The sequence below is a fragment of the Onychostoma macrolepis genome, chromosome 14 (assembly GCF_012432095.1).
Source record: "Onychostoma macrolepis isolate SWU-2019 chromosome 14, ASM1243209v1, whole genome shotgun sequence".
NCBI lineage: Eukaryota > Metazoa > Chordata > Actinopteri > Cypriniformes > Cyprinidae > Onychostoma > Onychostoma macrolepis.
In genome coordinates, this window is record NC_081168.1 from 16,949,006 (window position 1) to 16,976,583 (window position 27,578).

At 37.3% G+C, this 27,578-nt stretch overlaps 1 protein-coding gene across 3 annotated transcripts in view; it reads right to left on the bottom strand.

Moving 5' to 3' along the window:
* Window positions 1–1,141: 1,141 nt before the first annotated feature.
* The window catches only part of LOC131553632 (A disintegrin and metalloproteinase with thrombospondin motifs 2-like), a 163,595-nt gene continuing 137,158 nt past the window's right edge, over window positions 1,142–27,578 (bottom strand). For 2 of the 3 annotated variants that reach the window (XM_058798432.1, XM_058798435.1), the window contains 17 exons: window positions 22,221–22,377; window positions 21,849–21,954; window positions 21,332–21,475; window positions 21,120–21,252; window positions 15,092–15,205; window positions 14,850–14,995; window positions 14,562–14,737; window positions 12,315–12,448; window positions 12,119–12,239; window positions 11,444–11,524; window positions 11,189–11,352; window positions 10,922–11,087; window positions 9,306–9,438; window positions 8,696–8,903; window positions 8,474–8,603; window positions 7,229–7,318; window positions 1,142–3,618 (listed from right to left, as the gene is read on the bottom strand). In XM_058798432.1, the coding sequence (XP_058654415.1) occupies window positions 2,534–3,618; window positions 7,229–7,318; window positions 8,474–8,603; window positions 8,696–8,903; window positions 9,306–9,438; window positions 10,922–11,087; window positions 11,189–11,352; window positions 11,444–11,524; window positions 12,119–12,239; window positions 12,315–12,448; window positions 14,562–14,737; window positions 14,850–14,995; window positions 15,092–15,205; window positions 21,120–21,252; window positions 21,332–21,475; window positions 21,849–21,954; window positions 22,221–22,377 (3,288 nt within the window). In that variant the 3' untranslated portion in view covers window positions 1,142–2,533. The remainder of the gene's footprint in view (window positions 3,619–7,228; window positions 7,319–8,473; window positions 8,604–8,695; window positions 8,904–9,305; window positions 9,439–10,921; window positions 11,088–11,188; window positions 11,353–11,443; window positions 11,525–12,118; window positions 12,240–12,314; window positions 12,449–14,561; window positions 14,738–14,849; window positions 14,996–15,091; window positions 15,206–21,119; window positions 21,253–21,331; window positions 21,476–21,848; window positions 21,955–22,220; window positions 22,378–27,578) is intronic. The other variant, XM_058798433.1, reaches the window with a different exon arrangement.

A 27,578-nucleotide genomic window follows, 5' to 3' on the forward strand; every position in this document is an offset into this window, starting at 1 on the left:
CCCCGCAAACTTTTACAAAGTGCATGGATACAGCTCTTTCCACTCTGAGGCAGATGGGAATCCACTTGGCTTGTGTTAACCAGATCGGAGCAGGATCACTGCTGCTCAGCCACCTGGAGTGTCTTTGATTGAAAATCAATTTGGCCAAGAGGTTTCTGTCTCCCAGCCATAATATCTTGTAAACAGTTCAAACTAGTATTTAACAACCAACAGCAGAATTATAGATCATTATAGAGGAAAGAAATGTGAAAACGTTGATTAGCAGTCGATCTTTCATAGCACAGTTTCAGTTTCAGCACACTTTCAGTTAGAAGTTTCATCAATGTTTCTGCTATAATTCCTTATAAGATATAAAACAGACAAATGAGACAATCATTGACATATGCTCATAGAACAGCTCAGGATTAAATTAGAACTATTCATACTGAAATATATTAATTTTGTAGATGTTGATAGACCCACCTTGGCAAAGTTTTGAGTTCTTATGTAACTCTCTGGCAACACTGGGGATATTAATGGTGTACTTTTCTCAGCAGACTTAAGCAAACATTTTCAGATGATCTTCATCTCTTGTCTTTACCAAGGGTGAACAAGTGAGATGTTATTAATGAGATTTTATTTGTGATTCTTCTCCTGTTCCTCTGTTATTAACCCCTAAGTCTGTAAGGAATGGATGTGAGACATATGGTGACTGGTCCATCCACACTTTCAACTGCAGTGAGGATGAAAGCTAATTAAGAGGATGAAGTGAGGTGAGGAGCTCCAGCAGAGGTACGGCTCTAATTCCTTCCGTTGTAATTGGCCCAGTTGTCTCTGAAAAACCTTCAGGCAAAGATGTAAAATAAAGAGAAGAACATTTTTTCCAAGTCTTCTTTTTTTTCTTTTTTTAAGAATTTGTATGGGTAATATTATTTAAACAGCTGTAAAAGTTTGTCCTAAGAGCAGAATTATTCAACATACGAGTTGCATATTCAACTTCTTAAAAGTGAACTATGCAAAGAAAAATAATTAATTGGTATATATAGCTTTACCATTTAAATATATAAACTTAATCTGAAATCAATCAAAATCTAAAAAGGTCTGTAAAAGCACAAGAAAATGTATAAGATGAATGTAAAACTCTGAAACTCTTTTTGCAACATATAACATTTATTTCTGTTTTTGACATTTTCTTCTGCTTTTTACATAATGATGGAGTCTTTGACATCTTTGGGTAGGGGTGTAAAGTATTCTTATAACAAGTCAAAATCTCACAAATAAAAATATATAGCATCTTGACCTGATCTGATAAAGTTTCAGCACAAGCTTGCATACTGGTGAAAGGAAATATAATTCACAAACACAAAATTAACATCTGTATATATGTAATATAGTGCATCCCTGAATTGTTCTTATCAAATGATTCATTAGTGTGATTGTGATATAAGTACATGTAAGAATATCAATGTCTTAATTGCATGTCATTACTGGCTATGTTCACACTTAACTCTGATACGCTTCTCTGGGTTCATTTTTTAGTATATTCACATCACCACCACAGGTTCCATTTTTAACTCATGATAAAATGTGCAGCTGAGACACACTGTAACCAACATGTACATTTCAGACTGGTGCCAACTGATTTTTTTATTTAATTTATTTATTTTTTGCTAATTTACCCATAATACAGTATGTGCCTATAGTCTGTATCTGCCATTGAGCATATTTGGGCAAAAACATGTTGAGAAGCATAGATTTGTGCAAATGATAATTTGCCTTTCTATGATTTTTAGATCACCCAAACATGAAATTTCTATCATCATTCACTCACCCTCTTGTTGACTTCTTTTTCATGCTGCTTTTTTCCATTCAGTGAAAGGGGATGGGGACATGAAGCAGTCAAGCTTTCAAAATAGACAAAACAGGACCATAAAAGTACCATAAAAATCTTAATGAACCGTGTTTGAATTTCTTAGAATGTGAATGATATTAAAGATTTATGATTTATTTATGATACTGTTTGTGAAAAACTACTTGTTTTTTAGGCACAATACCACATGGCTTCAGAAGACTTTGGAAGATTATTTGTATGATGCTTTATTGTCATCTTTGGAACTTCATTGCTCCTCACTACCATTCTCTTATATAATATGGAAAACTGAAAGAAAAAAAAAAGGCTAAATCTCTGTTTTTATGTTTCATGGACGGAAGAAACTCATACATGTTTGGAAAGACATGAGGTTGAATAAATGATGACAGAATTAAAATTTTTGGCTGAACTAATCCTTTAAAATGATAAATCACTTTGAATTAGAAGATCCTTCAGTGAAACCTCCTAAAGGGACACTGTTGAGGTTCAAAGCAACTGTGCAAACACTTGCTAGTGGTTTTGTTCCACAAAAATCAGTTTGCCATGTCATTAAAAGAGGGGAAAGCATCAGTTCACTGCAATATTTTGGCCATTTTCCAGTTCTTGACCCAAGTACCAAAATAAAGTCTAGATTCAGAAGCTGTATTTGGCAGCTGTATCTCTATAAGAGAAACTGGACAGGGTTCAAATCCCCTGTGCTCTTTTCATCCGTCTCAAAAAGTTTCGCTTCTCCTCAAGCAGTTCCTGGATGCGCTTATTCCGTGTTTTCTCACGCAGAAACACGCGTCCTCTCCTGGGGATGATGTTATTCGCAGGAAACTCATTGTCCAATGGGATTATTCGATGCGGTATATCAATAGCGTTGCTCTCACTCACTTCTTCCACTTTATTTGGCCGTTCGCTCGTCTTCTCTGTGCCAGATGCTGTTGTACTGGACAGTGGTGTACTGGAAGTTGTAGATATAGAGGTTGGTACCAGGGGAGCAGGTTCTTCAGTGGTTGTTAGTACCTCTGATATAGATGTCACTGGGATGCTGATGTCCATATTGACTGAGGTTGTCAATTCGCTTTCATTCACTGTTGTTGACTGCAATATCACACTGCTGTCCACATCTGTTGCACCACTACTCCCATCAAACTCTTTAAACTGGACGGTGGTGCTGGGAATGACAGTGCCATTATTCCGATCACTGAAAATGACTGGGAAAACAGTGCTAACAGGTAATTCGGTGCTGTTTGCCACATCATCTGCAGGTGTAGATGTGATCCATGTTGCTGCAGAAACAGTGCTAACAGGTAATTTGGTCACATTTGCCACGTCATTTCCAGGTGCAGATGTGATCCTACTTGGTGTAGTAATGGCAAATGATGTGCTCTGTTCTGGAGTAGTGTGCTTATAGATAGGAGTTGTAGTATGTGGATAAAAGGGAATTGTTGCATATTCGTGAGTATCAGTAGACGTTGCTAAAATTGTATATAACCAAGGTGTGCTCACAGATGTGGCACTTTTCCCTTCTGTCGTCGACAAAAAGTCTGCTGTGGAGGTCCATACAGTGGTGGACTTTGTGACTTTGGGACTTTGGGTTGTGGTGGATTGTCCATTGGTGGTGATTTTCGATTTGGATGGTGGCTTACTTGTGGTCACAATGGTCTTTGTGGAACTGCCAACCTTGCAGGACTTGCAGCACATGCGCTGGAAGCCCGGCAGAGAGCAATACTGCTGCAGCACTTCCATGCGACAGAATGCAGAGCGGTCTCCATGACAACGTTCTGCAAAACAAGAGAGAGACATAAGACATATATGTATGTACACTGAAACTAAAGTCAAATGTATGATTTAACATTACTGCAACAAGCTAAATAAATGTATTTACTTGATCATAACTAAATTTAAAGGTCAGATCAAGTAGAAAAAACTGGACCAATTCTCACTATTAACCAGTTGCTTATTAGCATGCCTAATATTAACATGTTGGCTGTTTATTAGTACTTATAAAGAACATATTCTGCATGACCATTTTCTACATCCTTTATCCTACCCAATACCTAAACTTAACAACTACCTTCCTAACTATTAATAAGCAGCAAATTATGAGTTTATTGAGGCAAAAGTAGTAGTTAATGGTTTGTTAATAGCGAGAATTGGACCTTAAAATCAAGTGTGACTGAAAAAAAAACTTAATATGGTAACAATCATGTTACAATCTATGATGAATATGTATAAAGAAGAGCTTAATGAGGATATATGCAGCTAACTAGCTAAGTGTTTTCTAAACTTTTCATGCTTTTAACAAGCTTGTTTGAGTAAGAAAGCACTTTTTAAAAATAAATAAATAAAGAGAAGCATTAGTTAAAGCAAAGGAAGAAACAGAGTTATGAACTGACCATTAAGCAAGTCTGCAAAGGCATATTAGAAAACTAAACATGTTAGAATGAATCGGTTAACACACAGCTTTCTTTGATCTTCCTTGTGAATGTGGTTATTTATGGACTATGAATGTAGTTATTTGTCCTGAATATGGATTATATTTATTTATATAATCGTTAGCTAAAATAATTTGCAAGATCCTCCAAAAACTGGTGATCGTCAAAAGAATTTTCAGTGGCTGGCAGCTGAGAGCAGGGTATATCTGCACATATAAATATGATGCAGATATATATATACATAAGACAATTTAATGACAGCTAAGGAGACATTCACAAAGTTGCAAAAACACCTATTTTGCACAACTTTAACAGAAAATTGTTCATTGCACTACAAAAACCCATTATTCTGTGAATACATGACAAATATCAGTGTTTTTGCTTGACCCTGATTCATGATGGTAAGCCTTATATTTGTAGCATGAGAATAAAACAACTCTGCAAAATAACCTGCAATTCTACCACAGATTGTGAAAGAGGCTAACGTTCTGTAGTACACCTTTAAGGTAATTGGAAAAAATCCCACTTTTCACAGAGAAACAGACGGAAAGCAGAGTGACAAAACAGGCAGGAAAAAGCCATTAGAATTTTTTTTTTTTTTTCCATTTTTATAACACTTTTTTATTCCTACTTTTGCAGTTGATCGTGACAGAAACTGAAACAATGAAATGCACTCCCACCCCCATTTAAACATACAGATAGAGTTGTCTTCTTCAGAAAAATAAATAACTGTATTGAAAGGTACAAGTTCACAGTAACTTTGGTTGAACACTTCATTACTTTGAGAACAATTAATCCATTGGTAATTCAGATGAACAGGTAAATAAATAAATAGGTCATTGGTTAAATAAAATACAGGATTTCCATGATGATGTAAAAACTGGCATGGCACATACAAGTGTCATATATTAAACATTTACAAAACATTAATAAAGTTTCCCTGATAAATCAAAGTGCATATAGACGCAGTGCACGTAAGTCCATCTGAATGTTCCCCAGACATTTTTCCCCACAACAGCCAGCCAAGACGCAGTTAGGCCAGTGAAGTAACATGACAGTTACTCTTAGTATATAATATTAGCATTTTTTTTCTTATAAGGAGATAACAGTCATAAATGTTATTAAATACAGTAAACACCAATGTTTATTTACAGTATCTCACTGCAAGGTCTGGCTTTTCCTAGTGTTTTCTCCACGGCTTTGAGCATGAAAATTCGGATAGCTCGCTACATAGTCACAACAGAAATGTGTTTCACGATACAATGACACGTCTGAAGTGATAAAGAGATGCCGAGTGTAGGTTTCCACTAAAACGCTCTCCATATCCAATGAGTTAGCCACTGTTTTGGGATGTGTGATGATTGGTTGATCGGTTGGTTCTATTTCAGGTTTTGTTTGAAGCTGCCTCTGGTTTCTGTGCGCTAAGCCATCACTTTCACAGATAAATGCCGATACATTCAAACATAGTGTAAGGCATTGTTCTTACGCTCTATGTCCCCCCGCCCCGAAATGAGTGCGCTCGGATGTGGATGAAAGTTCATGAGGTATATTTATGTCATCTTTTGTATGGCCACTGGTAACCGTCGTTAAAAACGCATGCTGGCAGACATACACGCACGCACGCACGCACACGTGTGTCGGAAACCCTCGCACATACGAAGGCATGACGAAAACGCATGTCAATCATCACCACGTGTAGATATTTAATGTGCATGAAGCTCTCTCATTCAGCATGAATACGATCAAATGAAACCACTTCTCTTGAAAAAAAAAAAAAAAAAGACGGAGAGGCAACTGGCTGAGCGAGTCCTGCATAATATAGGTCTTCCCCTTCCCCCGAAACACTTAACTTCTGTTATTAAATAGCAATAGATCTGTATTTATGTAAAATCAATAAAAAAATACACGTAACAGTCAAGAATTAAAGCGATCAATAGCAGTCAAAATGTTAGGCTAATAAGCTACAGCTTATTCATGGTAAAACAAATTATTAATATTTCATATTATTGGTACCCATATAGATTTATATTCATATATAAATACAAATATATTTATATGTTTGTTTAAAGTCTGCAAGCACAAATAAGCTGCATTTATTGAATTTGTTAACAGTCAAAGAGAGGATGGAGGATGAGGTGGTTATGGCATTCAAACGTGTGTACTAAAGCGACCCTGTTTAGCAAGTTCCACCTCATGTTCACCATCGGCCACCAACACGTACGATGGCGGTTCAACAGTACGTCCCATGTTAACATCTTACCTTGTTAGCTTGAGTGTTTGTTTTTGTCCCATCAGTTTTCCAGAATGAACTAGGATGTGGAATGAGCACTTAGCAAAGATTTCCTCATTGTGACAAGTTCACATTCACAATAAAGCTTTAGTTTTTTTTTTTTTTTTTGTCTTTTTTTTTGTCTTTTTTTAATCTTTTAGCCACTTTTCATGTTTATTTTTTCCCCTTCACACCTGCAGCTCAAGCGGCGCCTCTGTAAAACAGCGTCTGCCTTGAGAGCATGAGCCATATGGAAACAGCTTGCAGAGGGCAGTGATTCAAACAAACGTGTCGCCCCCTGCGGAAACCTCAGCGCAATCATTAGCTCCGCAAGCTGCCCGTCCAGTCACAAAGCCCCTCCTTTAATGAACATCCCCCGAATTTTTTACATGTTTTGTTTTGTCAACAATTTCTTACTGGCCAGCGTTCACAACACAGAGCTCCACAAAGGAGAGAGAGAGATAGAGCGAGAGACAGAGAGAGAGAGAAACAGAGAAACCTCCCCCTATCGGAAACGCCCCATAAAAGAGGACCACCACCCAGGAAAAAGAAGCGTGCAAGCCTCGGAAGAGGGAGGCAGTCAGGGGAGTTTGCCTTGTAAAGCCAGGCAGAGAGACAGAGGGAAGGTCCAGCTGAGAGAGGTCAGACAGCGCAGCGCCACAACGTGGCTGGAGAGAGACGCTTTACTTGACATCCTCTGCACGGGGTATTTGGGGTCATGACGCGACAACCACTGTATCAGGAAGTTGCCGTGCTTGTTGAAGTCGGAAGTGCTCCCTGTCGCATGTGGGAGAGGGATTGGGAAGGAGAAAGCCCGGTAGACAAAGAGAATGGGAGAGAAAGAAAGAAAGAAAGAAAGAAAGAAAGAAAGAAAGAAAGAAAGAAAGAAAGAAAGAAAAATCACATCAACTATATTAGTGTGTTCATTCGTGTTAAGAATTAGTCTAGTTATTTCAGCAAAAACTAGTACAGATAATACAACTTTCATTAATAACATTAATAAGCATGCTGGACAGATCATGTGTACATTCAAATAATCCCAAATATATGAATAGTTGGCTTCATATATTTTGGTCTTCATCAACATGAAATGAAAATCAATATCTACGACTTCTAACTAGCACTTGGAAGATGACACTAAAGATGACACAGAAAGCTAGTATTGCATATTATTGTTAATGATTTATTAATCTATTTAATGTTAGAAAGTTCTAGTTTATTGTTGGAGTTAGAGTTTTTTTTTTTAAAGAATTTAACAAGAAATGTTTCATGAGCACTAAACCAACATATTTGAATGATTTCTGAAGAATCGTCTGACACTGATAACTGGAGTAATGGCTACTGAAAATTCAGCATTGCATCACAGGAATAAATTACATTTCAAAATATATTCAAATCGAAAACTGCTATTTTGAATTGTAATAAAATTTCACAATATTACTGTTTTACTGTATTTTTGATCAATTAAATGCATCTTGGATGAGTATAAGAGACTTCTTTCAAAAATATTTCAAAATCTTGCCAAAAATTAATATATGGTGTAAAATACTGTTCAGTGGTATTTCATGTTAGATAATGTACATATCCTTATTGTAAAGTGTAACCAGTTAGATACAACCTTGTCTTAGAGAGATGCATTATAGGAGCATTACTTTTAACCCTTTCCCACCAACCATCTGACTCCATTTTGGTATGTTTATGGCCACATTTAATGATTCATCCAATTCTCAATGGCTCTCAAGTCCTGCCCAATATAGGCTATATTTTTTTACTCTAATATTTTGCTACACTCAGAAATATGTCAGTTTAAAATAGGCTGCAAACAGCACTTCGTGTTGACTTAAATTTTGAATGTACTGATCTGTTATTTGTGTTGTTATTTTAGCCTTAAAGAAAGTTACTGAAAATGTGAGCCCATAATCAAATACGCACTTGGGCAGGGATCCATTCTGCAGGGTCTCAATGCAGCTGGTTTGGAGTCCAGACAGAGTCCAATGGTGTTGTCACGGGTATGACAAAGCACCTGCCTCTCCTGCGTACCATTACCACACGTCACTGAGCACTACAACAACACACACACAAACAAACTCATTAAAATCATTATTTTATATCAGACCTATACTGATGGAAACGCAGCATGTCAGATGTATATACCTGTGACCAGGGACCCAGTCTCCACTCAGCAGGGCACAGGTTGCGATTGCAGTCTCTGCGGGACTCTGGGCGCTCGTCGCTGCAGTAACGGCTACGGATGGATTTGAACTTGCCGTCGCCCAGAGGTTGGACGCAGCGTACGGAGCGTGTCTGAGTTCCTGTCTTCCCACAAGACTTACTGCATTCACCCCACTCTCCAGCCACCCAGCTAAACACATAGAAACAAACATAACAGTCAAAGTTTATCCAGAAAAACAGGTGCCAAAGTGTCATGTGTGATGCAAGGTACAACAGTGTCACACTGACATCTACTGGAGACAGACTATAGTTGCAGAAAACCAGGCCACATAATGTAGTGCTAGGGGTTTATTTTGCGTTTTTTTATGTACTAATGTATATTAAATCTATTAACTTCATATTATTTTTTATAAAATAATTAAAGACATTATTACATGACACTGTAATGTTTTAGATAGTAATGCTTTAGATAATAGTTAATAAAAAAGTACAAATAAAGAATCACTTGGTGTGTCTTGCCCCCAAAACTGAAAATGTGAATTAAAACTAATAATAATAATATCCTTCTAACTCATTTGGCACACACACTCACATGGGCTGAGCACACTCTCTCAAGTAACAGTCTCTAAACAGCGGTGGAGGCTGCTTGATTTTCTCACAGAATCTGCGATGAACCATCCTCATCTCTGCATTCTTACGGCAGCCATAACGCGTCATCTGAATACCTATCCATAAGAAGGTAGTGAATGAAATACTTATGAGCATGAAAAGAGAAATGCAAAAAAAACAACAATAAAAAAACAATACAATTCTATAATAATCCAAATAATGTAAGGCAAGCTAACATTCTATTGGACTAAGTATTGTCAGAGCTCAATCAAGTACTTCCACTTCTATCATCCTAAAGTAACGCCCACATGTCATCACTGCTGCATCACTTCACTATTATCAGTATCGCCTTCTTTTAGTCACTTTTGAGAGCTTGACAGTATAGTGGACAGCAACGATTGCTGAGATAAGATTGGCCAGTGATGTTTTAAAGGGGTGGTTGATTGCAATTTCACTTTTTTAACGTTAGTTAGTGTGTAATATTGCTGTTTGAGCATAAACAATATCTGCAAAGTTGTAGCGCTGAAAGTTCAATGCAAACAGAGATATCATCTTTTAAAATTCTGTAAGTTTAATGCCTACAAAAACGGCTGGTAAGGGACTACAACGAACTACTTCCCGGGTCTGATACGTCACTGACCCAGATAAACCCCGCCCTCAGGAACATGTAAGGAAGGGTGCGAGGCCATGCTGTGCTGCTTTAGAGAAGAGGAAGAGAAAACTAGGGGTGCACGTAAAAATCTATTCATATATGAATCGCGATTCTGTCTTCTAACGATTCTAATGGATTCACAAGTTTCAAAATTAATGTTCTAAAACAGCAGTTCTCAATACTGTTCCTCGCGTCGCCCTGCTCTGCATCTCTCTCTCTCTCTCTCTCATTCAGATCGTCAGATCAGCTCCAACAAACTGTTCCAATTATACATTTTCACATAGCAATGAGAAGCGTTATACATGGACGCGTGTGCGGTTGCCGTACTGTATTAAAGCTTTAATCAGAATAAAACCATGTATTAAAAGCTAACATAATAGTATAATAACAGCGTATCTAAAAGTATGAGACAACAAACAAACAAACATACCATTAAGAGCCGTGCTTGCACAGGTTCTGCGCGATCCTCTTCACAAATTATCCTCTGCTTCTCAATCGGGCTCAAATTGATAAGCAATATAGACGACGCCATTGTTTACAATACAACCGGAGCACATGCTGCTGAGCTGAGGGGCGGGACATTTAGACGCACGCTCTGCGGTTTAGCGAATCACAACACACTGAGCCAGCTAACCAATCAGAGCCCAACACATATTTCTGAGGGAGGGGCTTCATAAAAACAGGAAATAATCGAGGCCTTTTGTCAGAGAAGGGACAGAGCGGTGTGGAATAAAGGTAAATTATATGAAAAATAATGCGTTTTTAAAAAAACAAAGCATGAACACATGTTAGACTGCACCCCATAAACACAATCAAGCCTAGAAAAAAAACAGTAAACCACCCCTTTAAGGCAGGACTTAGCAAAGGATCTGTCATAGTAGAAACTTAGCTGTCTCTATCTATAATAAACTACTCTCAAACAAATGATTGTGGTTATAGTGAACTACCTCCTCCACAGGTCTTGGAACAAGGTGTCCATCTCTTCACCACCCAGGAATATGGCACCGCATAATCAGGGACCATGTTGTTCTCATTGGCACCATCGCCCAGTCTGTCATTGTCAGTGATGTATTTGATCGACACCTTCACCTTGGCCGATCCATGCATTCGGATCTAGTAAACAATTACACAATTAAAGACAATCATTTAAGACAAGTTGAGTGTCCACTCATGTGTGTGTGTGTGTGTGTGTGTGAATCCCTACAGGAGATTACCATGACAACTATGTCATTTTTCAAGGGTCCGCTGGTTTGAATGGTGTCCTTGTTGTTTTTATTTTCATACTCCCATTCCAGACCTTTTTCAATAACTGAGCGTGTCTCTGGGTAGTCTCCATGTGCGTTGAGAAAGAAATCACCTGATGCTTTATTCCTGACAGCTATTTAGTGAAAAAATGGAGAGAGAGAGATACAATCAAACAGGCATTGTGCTTAATGTATGAAAAACTACAGGAAATGATCAGGTTTTACCTAAAATGTGAGTAGTCCCATTCAGTTCCTGAATGAAGAGATGTCTCGCCCCTCTGGGAACTTCAAGCACTTTAATGACACCTAAACCAAAACATTTCCAAATCACTATTACATTACTCCAATAATTTAATAAACATAAAAAAAGTGATTACAGAAACAGCTTTTCAAAACTTTCTAATACCATTAAATATGGACTGTCTGTATGTGTTCTTTTATTAAATTGTAGAGCTTGTTTTGTTTGTTAAATGGAGAGCACAGGTCAATATTAGACTAGAAAGTACAACTCTTGCTTTTGTTATGCAAATGTGTTTTTAAAAACATAAACTTTGAAACAGCCATGATGTAACAAAGCTTTGTTTACTGAAATCACATGACTCTTGGCAGTTTGATACAAGCTTCACAAAGCAGTGTTTCAAAAGCATCCATCACTACTTTTCAGTATTAAATTAAGGATATTTGAAACCCATTTTTGTTTCTTGTATTTTTTCACTGATCTTGCAAGTTGCACTGTGTTACAGGATTGCCTTTGCAAAGAATTTGGCCAAAATAATGTATCTTATGAGGCATTATAATTCTGCTTATGTTTGGAAAAAGCCATTGTGTCTGGAGTGGGCCTGTAATGCTGCCTAGGTTTTGGAACAGAGCCTACATGTGTGCTGTGGAGACGTGCAGTACCTTTCTTCTCTACAAAGGTGAAGTTAAACTTGTGAGTCTTGCACTTGGTTCCATCTCCCCCGCAGACGCCGCACTTATCTTCCTGTAGAGTTGATCCAACCACATTATCACAGCCCACTTTCTGAAGGGAGAGAGACATCATGAGAAACAGGCCACTAAACACAAACATTTACAAGTGGTACACGCAGCTATTCACCTCACAGTCTCCGGCCACACACACACTGTAGGGATCTTTGTAGGAGCAGCGTGTTCCAGGTTCCACCTGAGTCTGCATGTTGACTACAGCTCGTATCTCTTTGGATTGACAGTACAATTTGCAGCGTTGCTTAGCTATGGAAAACAAGACAAGAGAGATCCTTGAGGGATGAATCTAGATTAAGTGCATATTTATAAGGATTTAGACAATCTAGAGATTATTCTCTAAAAATAAAAAATCTTATTCTAAGACAAAAAATTAAAACAAAATAAATGTTGATAATATACGATACAAAATGCTTTAAATATTCCACATCTATTAGGCTACATCTTTGTCCACCAGAGGATATGGTTTATACAAAAAAAAGTCTCTTGATAGTCTTTAAATGGTCTATAAAAACATTATATGACCCCAAACAGTTTCCAAGATAATCCAAAAACTGGACGCTTCTGTTCCAGAAGAACATTTCAATAAGTAATAAATCCAGCTCATTTTTTCATAAAGACCAAAACTTTTCCACGAACAATGTGATGCCTGTTGAATGTCCCAGAAATTTAAAAGCATTTAATTTCACTCTGTGCCGAAAAAGTACAAGTAAAACAAGTACTTTATTCCCCACCAAAAAAGCAAACCCACACAAACCAAATCAAGACCAACAGAGAACAGGTCTCCAGAGAGTAAAATCAAAAAAACATCATGTAAAAATTATTATCTCATGTGATCAAAGGTATCCAAGCCCATTTTATGAACCACAAACATTCTCTTCTGAATTATTCTGCAATTCAGACCTTAATTGACATGGACAGTAAAAAGGCTCTTTATATGAGAATTACTTTGGATGTGCCTGTGTTGATCGTAAGACTAAGACAGATGTCAACAGCGCTAATGCCTCAGAAAGGATTTCATGTTCTAAGTGATGTCATGAATAGTGTAGAAGTACATGTGGAAAAAAGAGGGGGGTATTGAATGAAATCATATTTTCATGTGTACCAACTGTATAAGTGAAAACAGCTGTGCAGAGAAACGGATTACATCAGTCTGGTTACAGGCCTGGCTGACAAACTGAGCTTTGATTGTGCAGGACAGGAGTGGGAAACAATCTAAAGTAAGCTTTGAATAAATTTTTGAATAAAATAAATACTTTAAAATTAAACTACATTGTATTCATTTAAATAAAACAAAGTCAAATATTCTGCTGCACTGATATTTAAGATTTTTTGGTATTTGCTGAATTGCTGGCAAAATACGGTGCAGAGTGAAAAGTATGTTGTCCAGTACTGTGAAATATTGCAAGCCAAACTTGAACAAATTATAGTAGGGCCATGGACTCTGATAAATGAATTTGAGGACTTTTTAATTAGCAGTGTTGAGAAGGTTACTTTGGAAATGTAATAGGTTACAGATTACAAGTTACCCTATTTAAAAATGTAATAAGTAGTGTAACTATTTCAATTACTTTATTTAAGTAATGTGATTACATTTGATTGCTTTTCTTAATTTCTAATGAATGTTTTCAACTATTAATCATTTTCAAACATTTAAAGCAGGCTGGGTTAACCTTGCAGTAATACTCAACAATGATTACTGTCAGACTTTCAAAATCCTTCTTTACTTGAATTAAGGTTATAATAATTTATTTTTAAAGCACAGCCACCACAAAATCAGACTTTAACACTTCTTTTTGCTTTGAGATCATTCTGAGGTTAAATAAAGTTTTAGAATCATAACAAGAAACCGTTTAATAGCTATATGATACTGTTTTTGAAATCAAATCTTTGCATAGATGTGACAGGAAACATCTAACAATGCCTTGAAAAAAGGTTAATCTTAAAGAATAAAGCATATACATAATACAGTTATTGAATATCTAATATGTGTCCTATTCTGTGTCCTAAACTCCTGAAACATTGGTGTCTCAAATTTTAAAGTCAATACAATATAGGAAAAAAATCAGTCATATCTGTATGTGTGTGAAAATATTCAGATGTAACCCGCTTTGTAATTGTTAACATTTTCACGAGTAACTGTAATTTAATTACATATTTTTCTCAGTAACTGTAACAGTAACTAGTTACCCCCCAACACTGCTAACTAGATGAGGTGGGTCACATTTGCATCTGCAAATTGTTTATATTATTTACAATTATTTATTTTATTTATAAAAAATAAGAAAACACGTTGTGTTTTTTGCAGATGAAATGCTGTTTTCAACTCAGTGTGGTCCATGAAATCTGCCATATTACTTACGGTCGGGGTGTTCATAAGGCAGCCAGTGGTGCCAGGTATTCTGGTACTCAAACTTGTTGTCCATCATGCTACATTGCTCGGCTCTGTAGTCGTGGTACGGGTCCTCACACTCATGCGCATTACAAATCTGGAACTGATAGCTTGGGCCAGAGCAAATACGTCCACCGTTAGCTGGACTGGAGGAAGTTAACAGAAATGGGAAAAAAATGAGCTATATATGAAAAAATTGGACCAACAGATAGATAGATGGAGCATTGATTAAACAGACAGACAGATATGTATACACACCGTGGATCGTCACAAGCTCGGGTGCGAAACTGTAGTCCCTTTCCACAGGGGTGAGAGCAGGCACCAAACTCACTCCACATCCCCCAGTTGCCATCCCTTTTTATGATGTCTGGAGTCAACTGCATGCAGTGGCCTTTAAAACAGTGCTGAGAGAGGAAGAGAGCAGGGCAAACACATAAACACAGAGGAAGCAAGTGAGTCTAACACCTCAGGATGGATCTGCATGAAAGGCTGACTGGTACCTTCCCGTCACCGCATTTAGTGCCATCAATGGGCGGACCTTTTTTGGTCTTGCAGAAGAAAGGGTTGTCTGGGTGAGAACACCAAAGCTGCTTACATGGATCAAAGGGGCGATACTGAGAAACAGAGGAACAGAGAGAAGAAATATCACTCTCAAACTCACACATACTCTGAATGAGAGAAATCTTACGACAAGACGCAGCTGGTCCGATAGTCACAAGGCTAGGATCAAACTGAAGGACATAATATGGGGTAAATATAGAAAACTGTTAATTACAAAGACAAAATGATGTACAAACACCACTATTAAAATAGCACTGTAAATTTCTAATAATTGAAAAAGTCCATTAAACAGACACTTTTTAATTAATTGTAAATAAATTGTTACTATAATAATAATAATTATAATTATAATACATTTATTCATTACAAGTTAATAAATCTCTCTCTCTCTAAAGATAGATAGATAGATAGATATAATGTTAATATAATATAAAATATAACATTATAACAGTTGTACAGGCATGATGAAACAGTATGATACATTTTCATTCATGGGCAGGTTATATTTATGTAACAAAGCAATCCCATGCAGGCAAATCAAAACAATGACGAAAACTCTTTAAGTTATGATACAGCCTGTGACCAACAGCACAGTTAGACGACAGAATGCTGGGCAGTGATGGGATATGGCCTCAATTAAGGTCAAATGTTAAGCAAAATCTCTCTTTGTTTTCCTTCCTCTGAGTAGCTTAGTAGACAAGACCAGAATCTCTGGCTGTGGTACTAATGATGACACTACATTTAGCAGGATCCTAAACCCAACAAGTGTTTTAAACACATCAAGACACCAAGTGCAAAATAATGGCTCACAGTTTTCACCAGTAGCCAGCTGGCTGCTACTGTTGTCTCAGTTTGAATATTGTTTAGAGTTTGCCAAGCTAAATAGAGAAAAGATTTCTAGGCCAAAAGCTAGACGAATATTTAGCACCTGTAGAGATTTTTAGATGCTTCTGAGAACTGTACGGTTAAAACTTGCTCCAGACAGCAATCTATTCATGGATATTTTTTCTACTGAACACTCTTAGAAATAAAGGTACAAAAGCTGTCACTGGGGCGGTACCTTTTCAAAAGGTACATGTTTGTACCTAAAGGGTCAATTTTGCTACCTTAAAGGTACATATTAGTACTTAAAGTGTACATATTTGAACCTAATCGGTACAAAAGTGTACCTTTTGAAAAGGTACCGCCCCAGTGACAGCTTTTGTACCTTTATTTCTGAGAGTGAATGTAGAAAACTCTCAGAAAAGTCACCAGGCTGCAATGACCTGGTTAACTTGACATTAAAGGAATGTTCAAAAGAGGTTTGAGATCTACAGTATTAAGAGAATCTGCGGCATGTTTTCAATTACTACAGAGATTAATTTTATCCTTCAGTTCAAAATCAGAACCAAAACATAGTGGCAAGGCATTCCAGAGGGTTTAGAAGCAGAGTGCCACTCATTTTCTTGCTAAAGCACTTATATCAGTTCTTCCATACAAAAATGTGTTACTAAAGCTGCAAAATTGTCTAAATGAACCGTTAAGCGGTGGGACTACTGTTCTGGGGTGCATTTCCCAAAAGCAACTATGGTTGGAAGTTCCGTCGTTACCAATAGAGTTCAATGGAACTAACGACCATAGTTAGCTAACAATGCTTTTGGGAAACACACCCCTGGGTGGATTATGCATTATCCTAATGCAATTCATACGTATGTGTAGAGTTTGCTCTTTGCTTGAGTATTCATGTGCATGTATCTGTGCATTTCTGTACACACTGTTTTTTTTTTTAACATTTATTTTTAAAAACTTAAGTATGAGCCAAAATTATAAAAAAATTGTATTGAACTCAAGCACTCCTTTTAATGCTTGTGAATGCCAATTAATTCAGAAACAACTGTGGGTTTAGTATCCTGCAGCGCATGTGTCTGCAAAATGACAATGAGCTGAACACCAACCAATAACATGTAATGATTAACAATAAGACCATCTGAATTGAGCCAAGTTCAAACGAAAGAGGCCACGTTGCGACTGAGGAGAACACCTTACCTGGGCTCCTGATGGCCCCACCTTTTGCAGCTAAGGGAATGGTTTAACAAGACAGTGAAGTACAGTCCAAGCAGTGCTGTTCAGCTGGAATCTCATTTTGTGAGCAGAAATGATTCTTGAAATCATTTTTATCCAGTTTATCAAGTGATATCAAACTCATGACATCTGGTTGTGATTATCTGATCAATTTTATTCCCAACAGTCAATTGCAAACAGTATAGCCACGCATTTTCTCTTCAACAGACGAATGACATCATTTTGAAATTTGGTGTTCATAAAATGTGTTTTATTGTCAGTCTGGAATTTATTTTATATCAACATCTATATAAAATAAAACCAGCTGATGTGCTATGGGTTGTTTTAAAACCTGGGGCTGGATTCACGAAATAAGTTACAAATTCTTTTTAAGATAAATTCCAAGAAGTTTGTAAGAATATTCCTAAGTGCAATTATTTAAAAATTATTAAGAAGTTCTCAAATACAGTGCTGCTCACTAATATTGACACCCTTGGTAAATATAAGCAAAGGCGGCTGTGAAAATAAATCTGCATCATTTATCTTTTTGATCTTTCATTCAAAAAATCCACAAAATTCTAAACTTTCATTGAAGTAAAACAATTGAAAGTGGGGGGAAACTCACATTATGAAATAAATGTTTTTCTCCAGTATGTTGGCTACAATTATTGGCACCCTTAGAAATTATAGAAAGTATATTTCTATTCATATTTACATTTTTTGGCATGAAATTGTACAGCCATGACTTCCTGTTCCACAGGATTATAAATATGAGGGACACAAAGGCCAAATTCCCTTAACCATCCATCACAAGGAGTAAAACCAAATAATGGTGGCTGTAAGAAAAGAGTTAAAGCATTGAAAATCCCCATTTCTACCATCAGGGTTTCAATCAACTACAATTAGGTTTCAATCAACTAAAGATGTTAAAAATCTGAGTTTGTGCACGGTGAGAAGGAGTGTTTGAGTGGCCAAAGACTCTCCAAGGATCACAGCTGAAGAATTGCAGAGATCAGTTGAATAATAAACTGTATCAAATAATAAAAATATATCAAACAGCTCCTACATCACCACATGTTGTTCAAATGGGTTTCAAGAAAAAAACTCCTGGCTCATCCAAAAACAATCTATGGCATATTCAGTTGTCAGACAGGACTGGAACTTCAAATGGCACTTACTTCTATGGTCAGATGAAACATAGAAAAAAGAGCTTTTTGTCAGCAAACCCACCAGATGGGTTCGGTGCAAACAGGGATAAAAATTACCCCATGTCCACGTTTAAATATACTGCTGGATCTATAATGTTGTGGGCCTGTTTTTCTGCCGGAGGTCCTGGACGTCTTGTTCAGACACATGGCATCATGGATTCTATCAAATACCAACAGATAAAAAAATCTAAACCTGACTGCCTCTGTAAAAAATCTTATAATGGACCATGCTTGGATCTTCCATCAAGACAATGATCCAAAACAAACATCAAAATCAACACAAAAATGTATCACTGAGCACAAAATGAAGCTTTTGCCATATCCATCCACACAAGAAGCACCAACATGGAGCTGTGAATCTGAAGGATCTGGAGATATTCTGTATGAAGGAATGGTCTCTGATCTCTTGTCAGGTGTCCTCCAAACTCATCAGGCATTATAGGATAAAACTCAGAACTGTTATCTTGGGAAAAGGACGTTGCAATAATTGGGTGCCAATAACTGTGGCTAACATGAACTAGAGAAAAACATTTATTTCATAATGTGAGTTTCCCCCCACTTTGAATTGTTTTACTTCAATGAAAGGTTAGAATTTTGTAATTTTTTTTAATGAAAGATCAAAAGAATAAACAATGCAGATTTATTTTTACAGCCACCTTTGCTCATATTTACCAAGGGTGCCAATATTAGTGAGCAGCACTGTATATTCTTAAAACATCTTATTTTTTCGTAAGAAGAAAATGACAGTCTTTATTTGACTGAATACATGGCTTATGACTTCAAGGACTGACGTCTTTTTGTGCTTCCTTCAGATTACCCTAATAATCATAATAAGCATGCACACTATTTTGTGATAAATATCCATGACTAGTATCAATATCTTGACTAGTGCTTGTCTTCGCATTTTTAATGTGCCGTATTTTTGAATAGTTACCTTTAAAGAGCCAGTCTCAAGCTGCAGCAATCTGTTTCATTAATTTTTGTGCTGTTTTTGCGCTCTCTCCAGAGTGAACGCTTCCAGTATGTATGTACAATGATTTTTAAGAAGATTCTCTTGAGTTCTTGAAAGTTTTGTCTTAAGAACAATCTTAAGAAATAAGATAATGTTCTTAAGAATGTTTGAGAATAATTATTTTTCAACTTTTTATTTTAAGTAAAAAAATAAGAAGAAAATCGCAGTTAAGAAGGCATTTTTTCTTAAGAATGTTTTAAGAATCCGGCCCTTGGTTCTTCTTTTGTACACTAAAAGATTTGTTCACCCAAAAATGAAAATGATTTCATCATTCACTCACCCTCATGTTAGCCCGTATGATTTTTATTTTTTCTGTGGAACACACAGAATGTTTTAAAGGCTTTCAAACTTGCAAAATTATGAAAACATTATTTGAAAAGATCTGACTCAAAAGAATAATTTGTTAAAGGATTAGTTCACCTAAAAATGAAAATTAGCCGGTGTTTTACTCCCCCTCAAAGCATCCTAGATGTATGTGACTTTCTTCTTTCAGACAAATCCAATCGGAGGTATATTCAAAATGGTCCTGGCCCCTCCAAGCCTTTCAATGGGGTAAGCGGGTGTTTTTTGTCAACAGTTCAGAAGAAGTTTCCTTAAAAATTTTTCTTACTTTAGCAAAGGAAAACCAGTGTCCTCTTGGCTTATATCGAAATCCTCTGACATTTTTCTTTACAAATCCTCGTTTTGTGCTTCTAATTCGTGACGTTTGTGTTTTGTTTTGTTCTCTCTCCGCGTTTGTCACTAATCACGCAACGCCAACGTCCTACGTCATCTGCCTGGATGGCTTCCGCGTATGACAGTCAGCGGAAGTGAGAAAAAAAGTGTTTATTACATTTGAAATATGGATATTTATCTTACAAAAACACATGGATTCGCTACAGGAGGCCTTTATTAACCCCCCGGAGCCGTGTGAGGGACGTGTTATTACAAATACGTGCACTTTATTTCACGTCTTCTGAACTGTTGACAGAAAACACCCACTTACCCCATTGAAAGGCTTGGAGGGGCCAGGACAATTTTTAATATAACTCCGATTGAATGAGTCTGAAAGAAGAAAGTCACAGACACCTAGGATGCTTTGAAGGTGAATAAAACACAGGTTAATTTTAATTTTTGGGTGAAATAACCCTTCAATGAATCTATGCTGTTTCTCTAATGAACATGCCAAAAATTACAGTGAGTGGTAAATTCAATTTTAGTCTGTTTAACTGTATAACTTAAATTACTTCAGAAGACTTGGAATAAAGTGCATGAGTCATATTGACCACTTTTATGATACTTTAATGGTGCTTTAGTGTCTTTCATAAAACTTGAAAGCTGCTTCTTTTGTGCTCTACAGAAGAAAGAATGTCATACAGGTATGAACCAACATGAGCATGAGTACAATAGTGACAGACTGAACATTTTGGTGCACTATTCTGTTCCATTAAGCCTTTTCCCTTTGGCATGTGCAGATATCAACACTCAGTCACTTAACACAAAATACTATTCATAATGCATTATTGGCATGTATAACACTCATCATACTGGGTCACGGCGATCTACGGTGAACCCAATGACCACAAATGGTGATTGTTATGGCAAGCTGATGATTGTCAAGGAAGAATGCTTTTAGAATTATACATGCTCATAGTGATTTTACAATCTCATATTAATAATGCATTACTTGAATGAAAAAGCCTCTGCAGCAGTGAATTCAAGACTCACCGCTGTGCACATCATGTATCCGGCACCGAAGTCAAAGCGACACTGTTCGTGCATGGAGTAATGCAGCCCGGGCAGGTGTGGAAGCTCCTCCCATGTGTGCTCGAACGGGTCATCACGGAGACAATCATACGAACTTCAGAGGCAGAATGAGATGGTATATAATCCACAGTTGTACTAGCAAGATTGTCTGTGTATGCCTGTCTAGCACTCACTGCAGGTAGCGCCCCAGTTCCTGTTGACTGCAACGGGACCAGTGGAAGCGGTGGAAAGCCGCCTGCACCAGTGGGGCCATGATGCTCCCCATCTGCACCTCATCTCCACAACGATTCCCCTGCCCATCATGCTCCATTCCCAACCTATAACACATATGCATATACGCATAAAATGTAAATTTTTAATACATTTTTGCCTCTTATTTTGGCATTTTTAGATTTTAATCAAGTTACAAACTGACTTTGGTCAGGATAGATGCCATATTCGTGTGGAATTATTTGAATGAATTGGTTGTGTGAATGAATCAATGATTTGCTTGTTTTGTTCCTGAATGAATTTGTTTTTGAACAAATTAGTGACACAAACAGTGGAAAGTCAGCTGTTCGAATGATGCTCAACCAATCAGATTCAAGGAACATAACTGCTCAACCAATCAGATTCAATGACCGGAACAAACTGCTGTATAAATTTAAAAATACACAAGGTATCTTTAGACATACTGTAGCAGATACTCACACGTGGCCGGTTTCATGCGCCACGACAAAAGCAGATGAGAAACCGTCTTCATGGTTGAGAGTGCAGCTCCGTACAGGATGACACATACCTGTGACAGGAGCGTAACCTAGCAACACATAAGAGCACCTGATTGAGTTTGTCCTCCTCACATCTTCATCACGCTTTATTTTTAACACTTATTTTCTACTGGAAAAGGCCTGAAGGCCTGAAGGTAAGGTCATTTCAAGATCATTGTGGCATGTCCCTACATATGCCCATTTTTCAAACTAAACGCACACGTTCATGTTTAAAAGATAATCTGCTCTTGTTAGTAACGTTTCAATGTATGAAGGTTGATGATGCTGTGTTTGCGTGCATGTGTGTTGATTTTACCCTGCATCCCTGTGGGTCCAAACTCTTGACGAGTGAGAAAGATGGCGTGATCATGGTATTCTTTATCGTTAGTGTCCTTCCTCTGCTGTTCGAAAGCCCAGCGACACACATTCTCCAGACTCTGAGAAGGATTGCCCAGCTCAATGAGGCTCGTGGACTGAAAACATACATGAGAAGGACGTTACACTCAAAGCTACATTTAGATTTTCATGATTGACATCTGGTCAAGGTGTGAATCAATTACTGAAATCTAAATTAAGTTATGGGTTCAGTACAACTAATAAAGGAATAGTTCACCATTTAACATTTGATCAATTTCTGAAAGAATCTACTATAAAATGTTGCTCCCATAAACCTATTATATGACTTCAGAAGACCTGGAATACAGCACATGGATCGAACGTATGCATTTTACAATGCTTTGGAAACTTTTCTGGAGCTTGAAAAAAGCAACTAGAATTCCAAAAAATTTTATTTGTTTTAAGAATATCAGGTGGGTTGTCAAGGGTTTGAACTGACATGAGGGTGAGTAACATTTGAAAGTACTAATAATTGTTACTGCCAGACCAATGTACACTTTAAAAAATGAAAAGTTGACTTAACTTAAAATTTCAAGTGAACTTGCTGCACAGCTTTTTTGAGTTTACTCAACTGTTACCTTAATCCACTTAATCACTGACTCCAGTCACATGTCTTTTTTGTTCAGCTAACACTGATTTGTTAGTTAAAAAGACTTGTAATGCTTTTCCAATGTGTCTGAATACATTATGTTCTGTGAACATTTTTTCTGTGAGTTTTATGGACAAAGATGTTTTGTTCTATATACTGTAAGTATGTAGGCTACACAAATTTTAAAACGTTTTTTTTTTTTTTACATTTCACACTCTTGTGAACACAGATGTAAACACTGCACTGGTTTTCTTCCGTAATCTGTGCAAAGAGATAAATGTGTGCAAAGAAACATCCAGACAGGAATGCATGGCTGTGTTTTGATGACGTGGCCACAAGAGCCATGGAAGTTGGAGATCCTTTCCAGATGCGTGTCCTGAAACTGCCTCACTCTTTCCCTGTGCCTCACTCTCATGAATTTTACTTTGCATCAAGGTCATGAACTCTGAGAACTATGCTGCAATGTCTTCACCAACCAGTAGAGGGAGGCTTCACCATTCCAATGCATAGTTGTGCACCATGGGAAGAAAGAGGGTGGTGGGAAATAACTCAACTCAGCATCACTCTCAGCACAAGTGCATCCAATGCTTTATTCTCTCATTACACTTCATTTATTTGTGACTGATGATTTTTACGCTGTAGGTTTGTGCGCAGACAGCAGACTAATGCAAACTAGTTACTAAACATATGATTTATCTTCACTTATCTTCATTCCATCACTGAGATGTTTGTTGATAATGTCATGAAGGGTGTTTCTCAGAATTCTGTACACAAGTGACTTCCTCTTGTTCTTATTAACAGAATACATGACGTGCAAGCGTGCTCATTAAAAGAATGTCTCGGCATCTTTATCTTCTCTGTGATCCACCGAAGATGCACACACATGCACACGCTCTGTGGATTGATGCTGGGTGTGTCATGTCAGGGTCTCTTTATCTTTTCAGCGCTAGGTGAGGGGAAGAGCGGAACAGATGTGCGGAAGAGACTGTGATGTTGGAACCTTGTTGGAGGTGCGCGGGGTCACTCGGTTGATCGGTGCGTGCTGCTGCCGGCAGCAACGGTTGCCACAGTAATTGGGAATGATGGACAACCTGCTGGCAAGACGGGCGAGGCTGCATGCTGATTGGGGCTGAGGCGGCAGGGGAGAGGAGTGGGTGTGGAACAACCAGGCATTTGTGTAAGAGCGAGAAAAAGAGGGAGGGAGAGGTGGAGAGAAAAAGATACAGATGGAGAAAGATATATATCTGTGGCAGTGCTACTGAAATAGGTGGGTGATCCAGAGTGAATCGAGGATGCGAGTGAGTGTGAATAGGAAAGAAAGAAAGGTTTATACACTGAAAAAGGAGTGAGGTTGAGATAAAGGTTAACAAAACCGTAATGAAATTAATTAAGTGGAACAACTGCATCAATGTGCATCTATTTAATAGGAAGTATCTCTAAGTACTACATGTGCAAAACAAAAAGACATGTGGATGATGGTTTTAGCATTCCAGGACATTTCCCACCTTAACCATACAACATTTGAGTTATGGAAGCCATGAATCAAGTTGTTTGTGTGTCTTGTGTTTTAACTAAATAATGTGTTTGTACAAACTTGCTTTATAAGCTATTAGTCCATTTATATGCAAAGCACTTTGGGTATTTAGTAATTGCTGTCATGATAATCCTGTAAGAATGTGTTTAGTACAAAAAATGTGCATATTCAGTCTGTCAGACACATTCTTGAATTATACTTGCATGAACATGTCAAGAATAAATTGGGGGACAAACAGCCTAGGACTACTGCATGCACATTATTTTGTTTTAAAATAAATCTCTAAATGATAAAAAAAAAAATGGTATGGTATATAAGATCAACGTGTCAATGTGAACAGATAATTTGTTATTCAGCAAGAAGACACAAACTACAATAGAAAATCAAAAGGACATGTGACTTTGCCTCGAGTCATGTGACTGAATAACTCATTCACAGAAGAAAACGTTTGCGTCAACCCACTGGCAGTGACAGTTTTGTTTTCTTGAACACATGGAAAAACTAGTGTATTTGTGAATGTTTTTGAAATATTTAGATTTTTAATATAAATTAATTATATAACTTGGATGGAAACCAGGGTTATAGTAGTTAACTAAAACTATTAAAAACATATTTGTTTCTTAATTTAAATAAGGCTGAAATAATTAAATATATATATATATATATATATATATACAGATGAAAAACTAAACTAAATACAATTTAAAATATTAATGTTTTAATGTTCAAATCCTGCACAGATAAGCATTTTCAATTTTCAATAAACATTTTCAATCAACTAGATAACTGGGACGCATTCAATTGCTTTTAATTTGTATCTACAGTTGTCAGTCCTCTGTCCTGTGTGTCATATGTTCCCGCCTCTTGTTTCCATATTTGGTCATGTTCTTGTCCTTGTTCTGTGTGATTATTAGTTTATTCAGCTCAGGTGTGTTTAATTATCAGTAATTGTCATGTGTATTTAGTTCCTGCCTGTTTAGTTGGTTTTCGTCTGGTCTACTCGTTATTCCTACATGTTCCTGTCTGTGTCAGCCTTGCCTTGTCATGTCCTGATGTCTACATTAAAGACTATTATTTTGAAGTTTATCCTCGTCTGCGTGTTCGTCGTTCCTCCCTGCTGTGTGCACCGTGACAACAGTATGTCATCTATGCCATATTCTACCACTGGGACGTGGCCAGCCTGTCTGATGATTTCAGCATGGTTTTTCCTTTTAAAATCATTGTATATTTACTTTTTATCTAAATATGGTTTCGACCACAGGTCAACCAAGCCACTAGGAATGTCCCAGTGCTCCCTATGGCCACTGCATCCCTGAATGGAGTTAAACAACATTTTAAGCCACAGTGAGAGGCAGACGAAGCGTGACCAGCAACAGACGGAAGGAAAAAGACAGAATGGAAAGGAAACCAGAGGTTGTATGAGCACAGAGACAGAGATGGAGAGAGAACTGACAGATAAACAGAGAGAGAGAGAGAGAGAGAGAGAGAGAGAGAGGTCCGTGTACCAACCGCCTGATGAGTTCATGTGGAACAGTTTGCATTTTAAGAACTTAATCCTGGAAAGACAAGGCCAGAGGGACAATCACCACAAATCAGTGCAGGAAACGCCATCTGCCTGACCTGCTGTGGACCTCTGTCTCTCCATCTCACCTGAAACTGCACGTAATCACCATGTAACCCCACACACTATCTGTCACGGAGGAAAAATCACCATTTATCATAATGGCTGGGGGTGGTATAGTGTCTCAGTAAGAAGAGCAAAATTTGAGGGCACCATAGCGTTGTGAGCTATTTCTCCCACTGGGTGAACTGACATTTGTGGTAATAGTAATCTCCGTCACAGAGATAGAGAGGTGATGGATTGTCTTGTTTAAGTGGCTTAAAAATATCTTCCTCATGGGTTACACATCCAGATAGCACTCCTGGAGAATAGATCCTTTCTTCCTAAACCCGATGCTGATTGAATAAATGGAATAGGAGTTAACTTCACTATTGATTAAGAGGTATGCTTCCAGACATCATATTATTCAGAAGATTCCAGAGAAAAATTACTCTTTCAAAGCTCAGTTTAGTTTGTCTCTAGATTGTGTCATTTAAAGGTGAAGAGTGTAATTTCCGAGCCACTAACTCACACCATCGGTTGAGTAAATGTTGCTGTGTTGGGAAACTCAAACAAACAATGTTGAAAGATTTAATTAGATGAAAGGATAATTAAATTAGTTTAATCTCTGAGCAATGCAGTGGAAGTGTATTTGAACCAATTAGCTGGGGAAAAAAATCACCCAATGACTCACTTTAAAAATGATTGATTGAATTGCTTACGTGATTCATGTGAATGATTAAATAATTTCATAAAGAGAGACATTTTTCATTCTTGAATTTATCAGTAATTGCTAACAAATCAGTTAAGTAAATAATTCAGTGACTCAACAGTCACTTCTTGAATGAATCTGTGTTGTGAACTAATTGTTTGAATGAATCTTTTAATGACTCACTCATTGTTTCAGTGATTAACATGAAGGATTCAGTTACCAATAGGAATGAATCAATGATTCATTCATAAAAAGAACAAATTGTTTTGTTCCTGAATGAAGGATTCAGTATTTTTTAGCATATCACTTAAGTAAAATATTAAATGATTGTTCATGAATGAATCAGTATTTTGAACAAAATGCTTGAATTAATGATTCAATTAGTCACTCATAAAGACAGTCACTTGTCACCACCTACTGGCATAAATATAACCTGCGAAAAGTGTGAATGAAAAATATTGACCACTAATGCATATGTAAGACACACTATTACTATTAATTTATCCTCATTCCTGTCTATGTGAGATTTTAAAGAGATACAGGATTTTCTTAGTGAGTAACTGTGTCAGATGAAAGATCAACCTACAACTGTGGTCACTATCAGGTCAACCACATCTGAGACTGGTTACCTGATCTGAGATCAGCCTCTCCCTGATCTCCAGTTACAGGAAGAACAGTGTTTTGTGGAGCTGTGTTTATGAATGAGACAGGGTCATCATTGATTGTTTATCTTGCATTCTTGATTCTTCTTCCCAGAATCCTTTGCTTGGTCCCATAGGGGAGGTGCTGGTGTGCGTGTTTATGTGTTGGGGTGGGGGGTATTGGGAAGGCAATTGCATAACA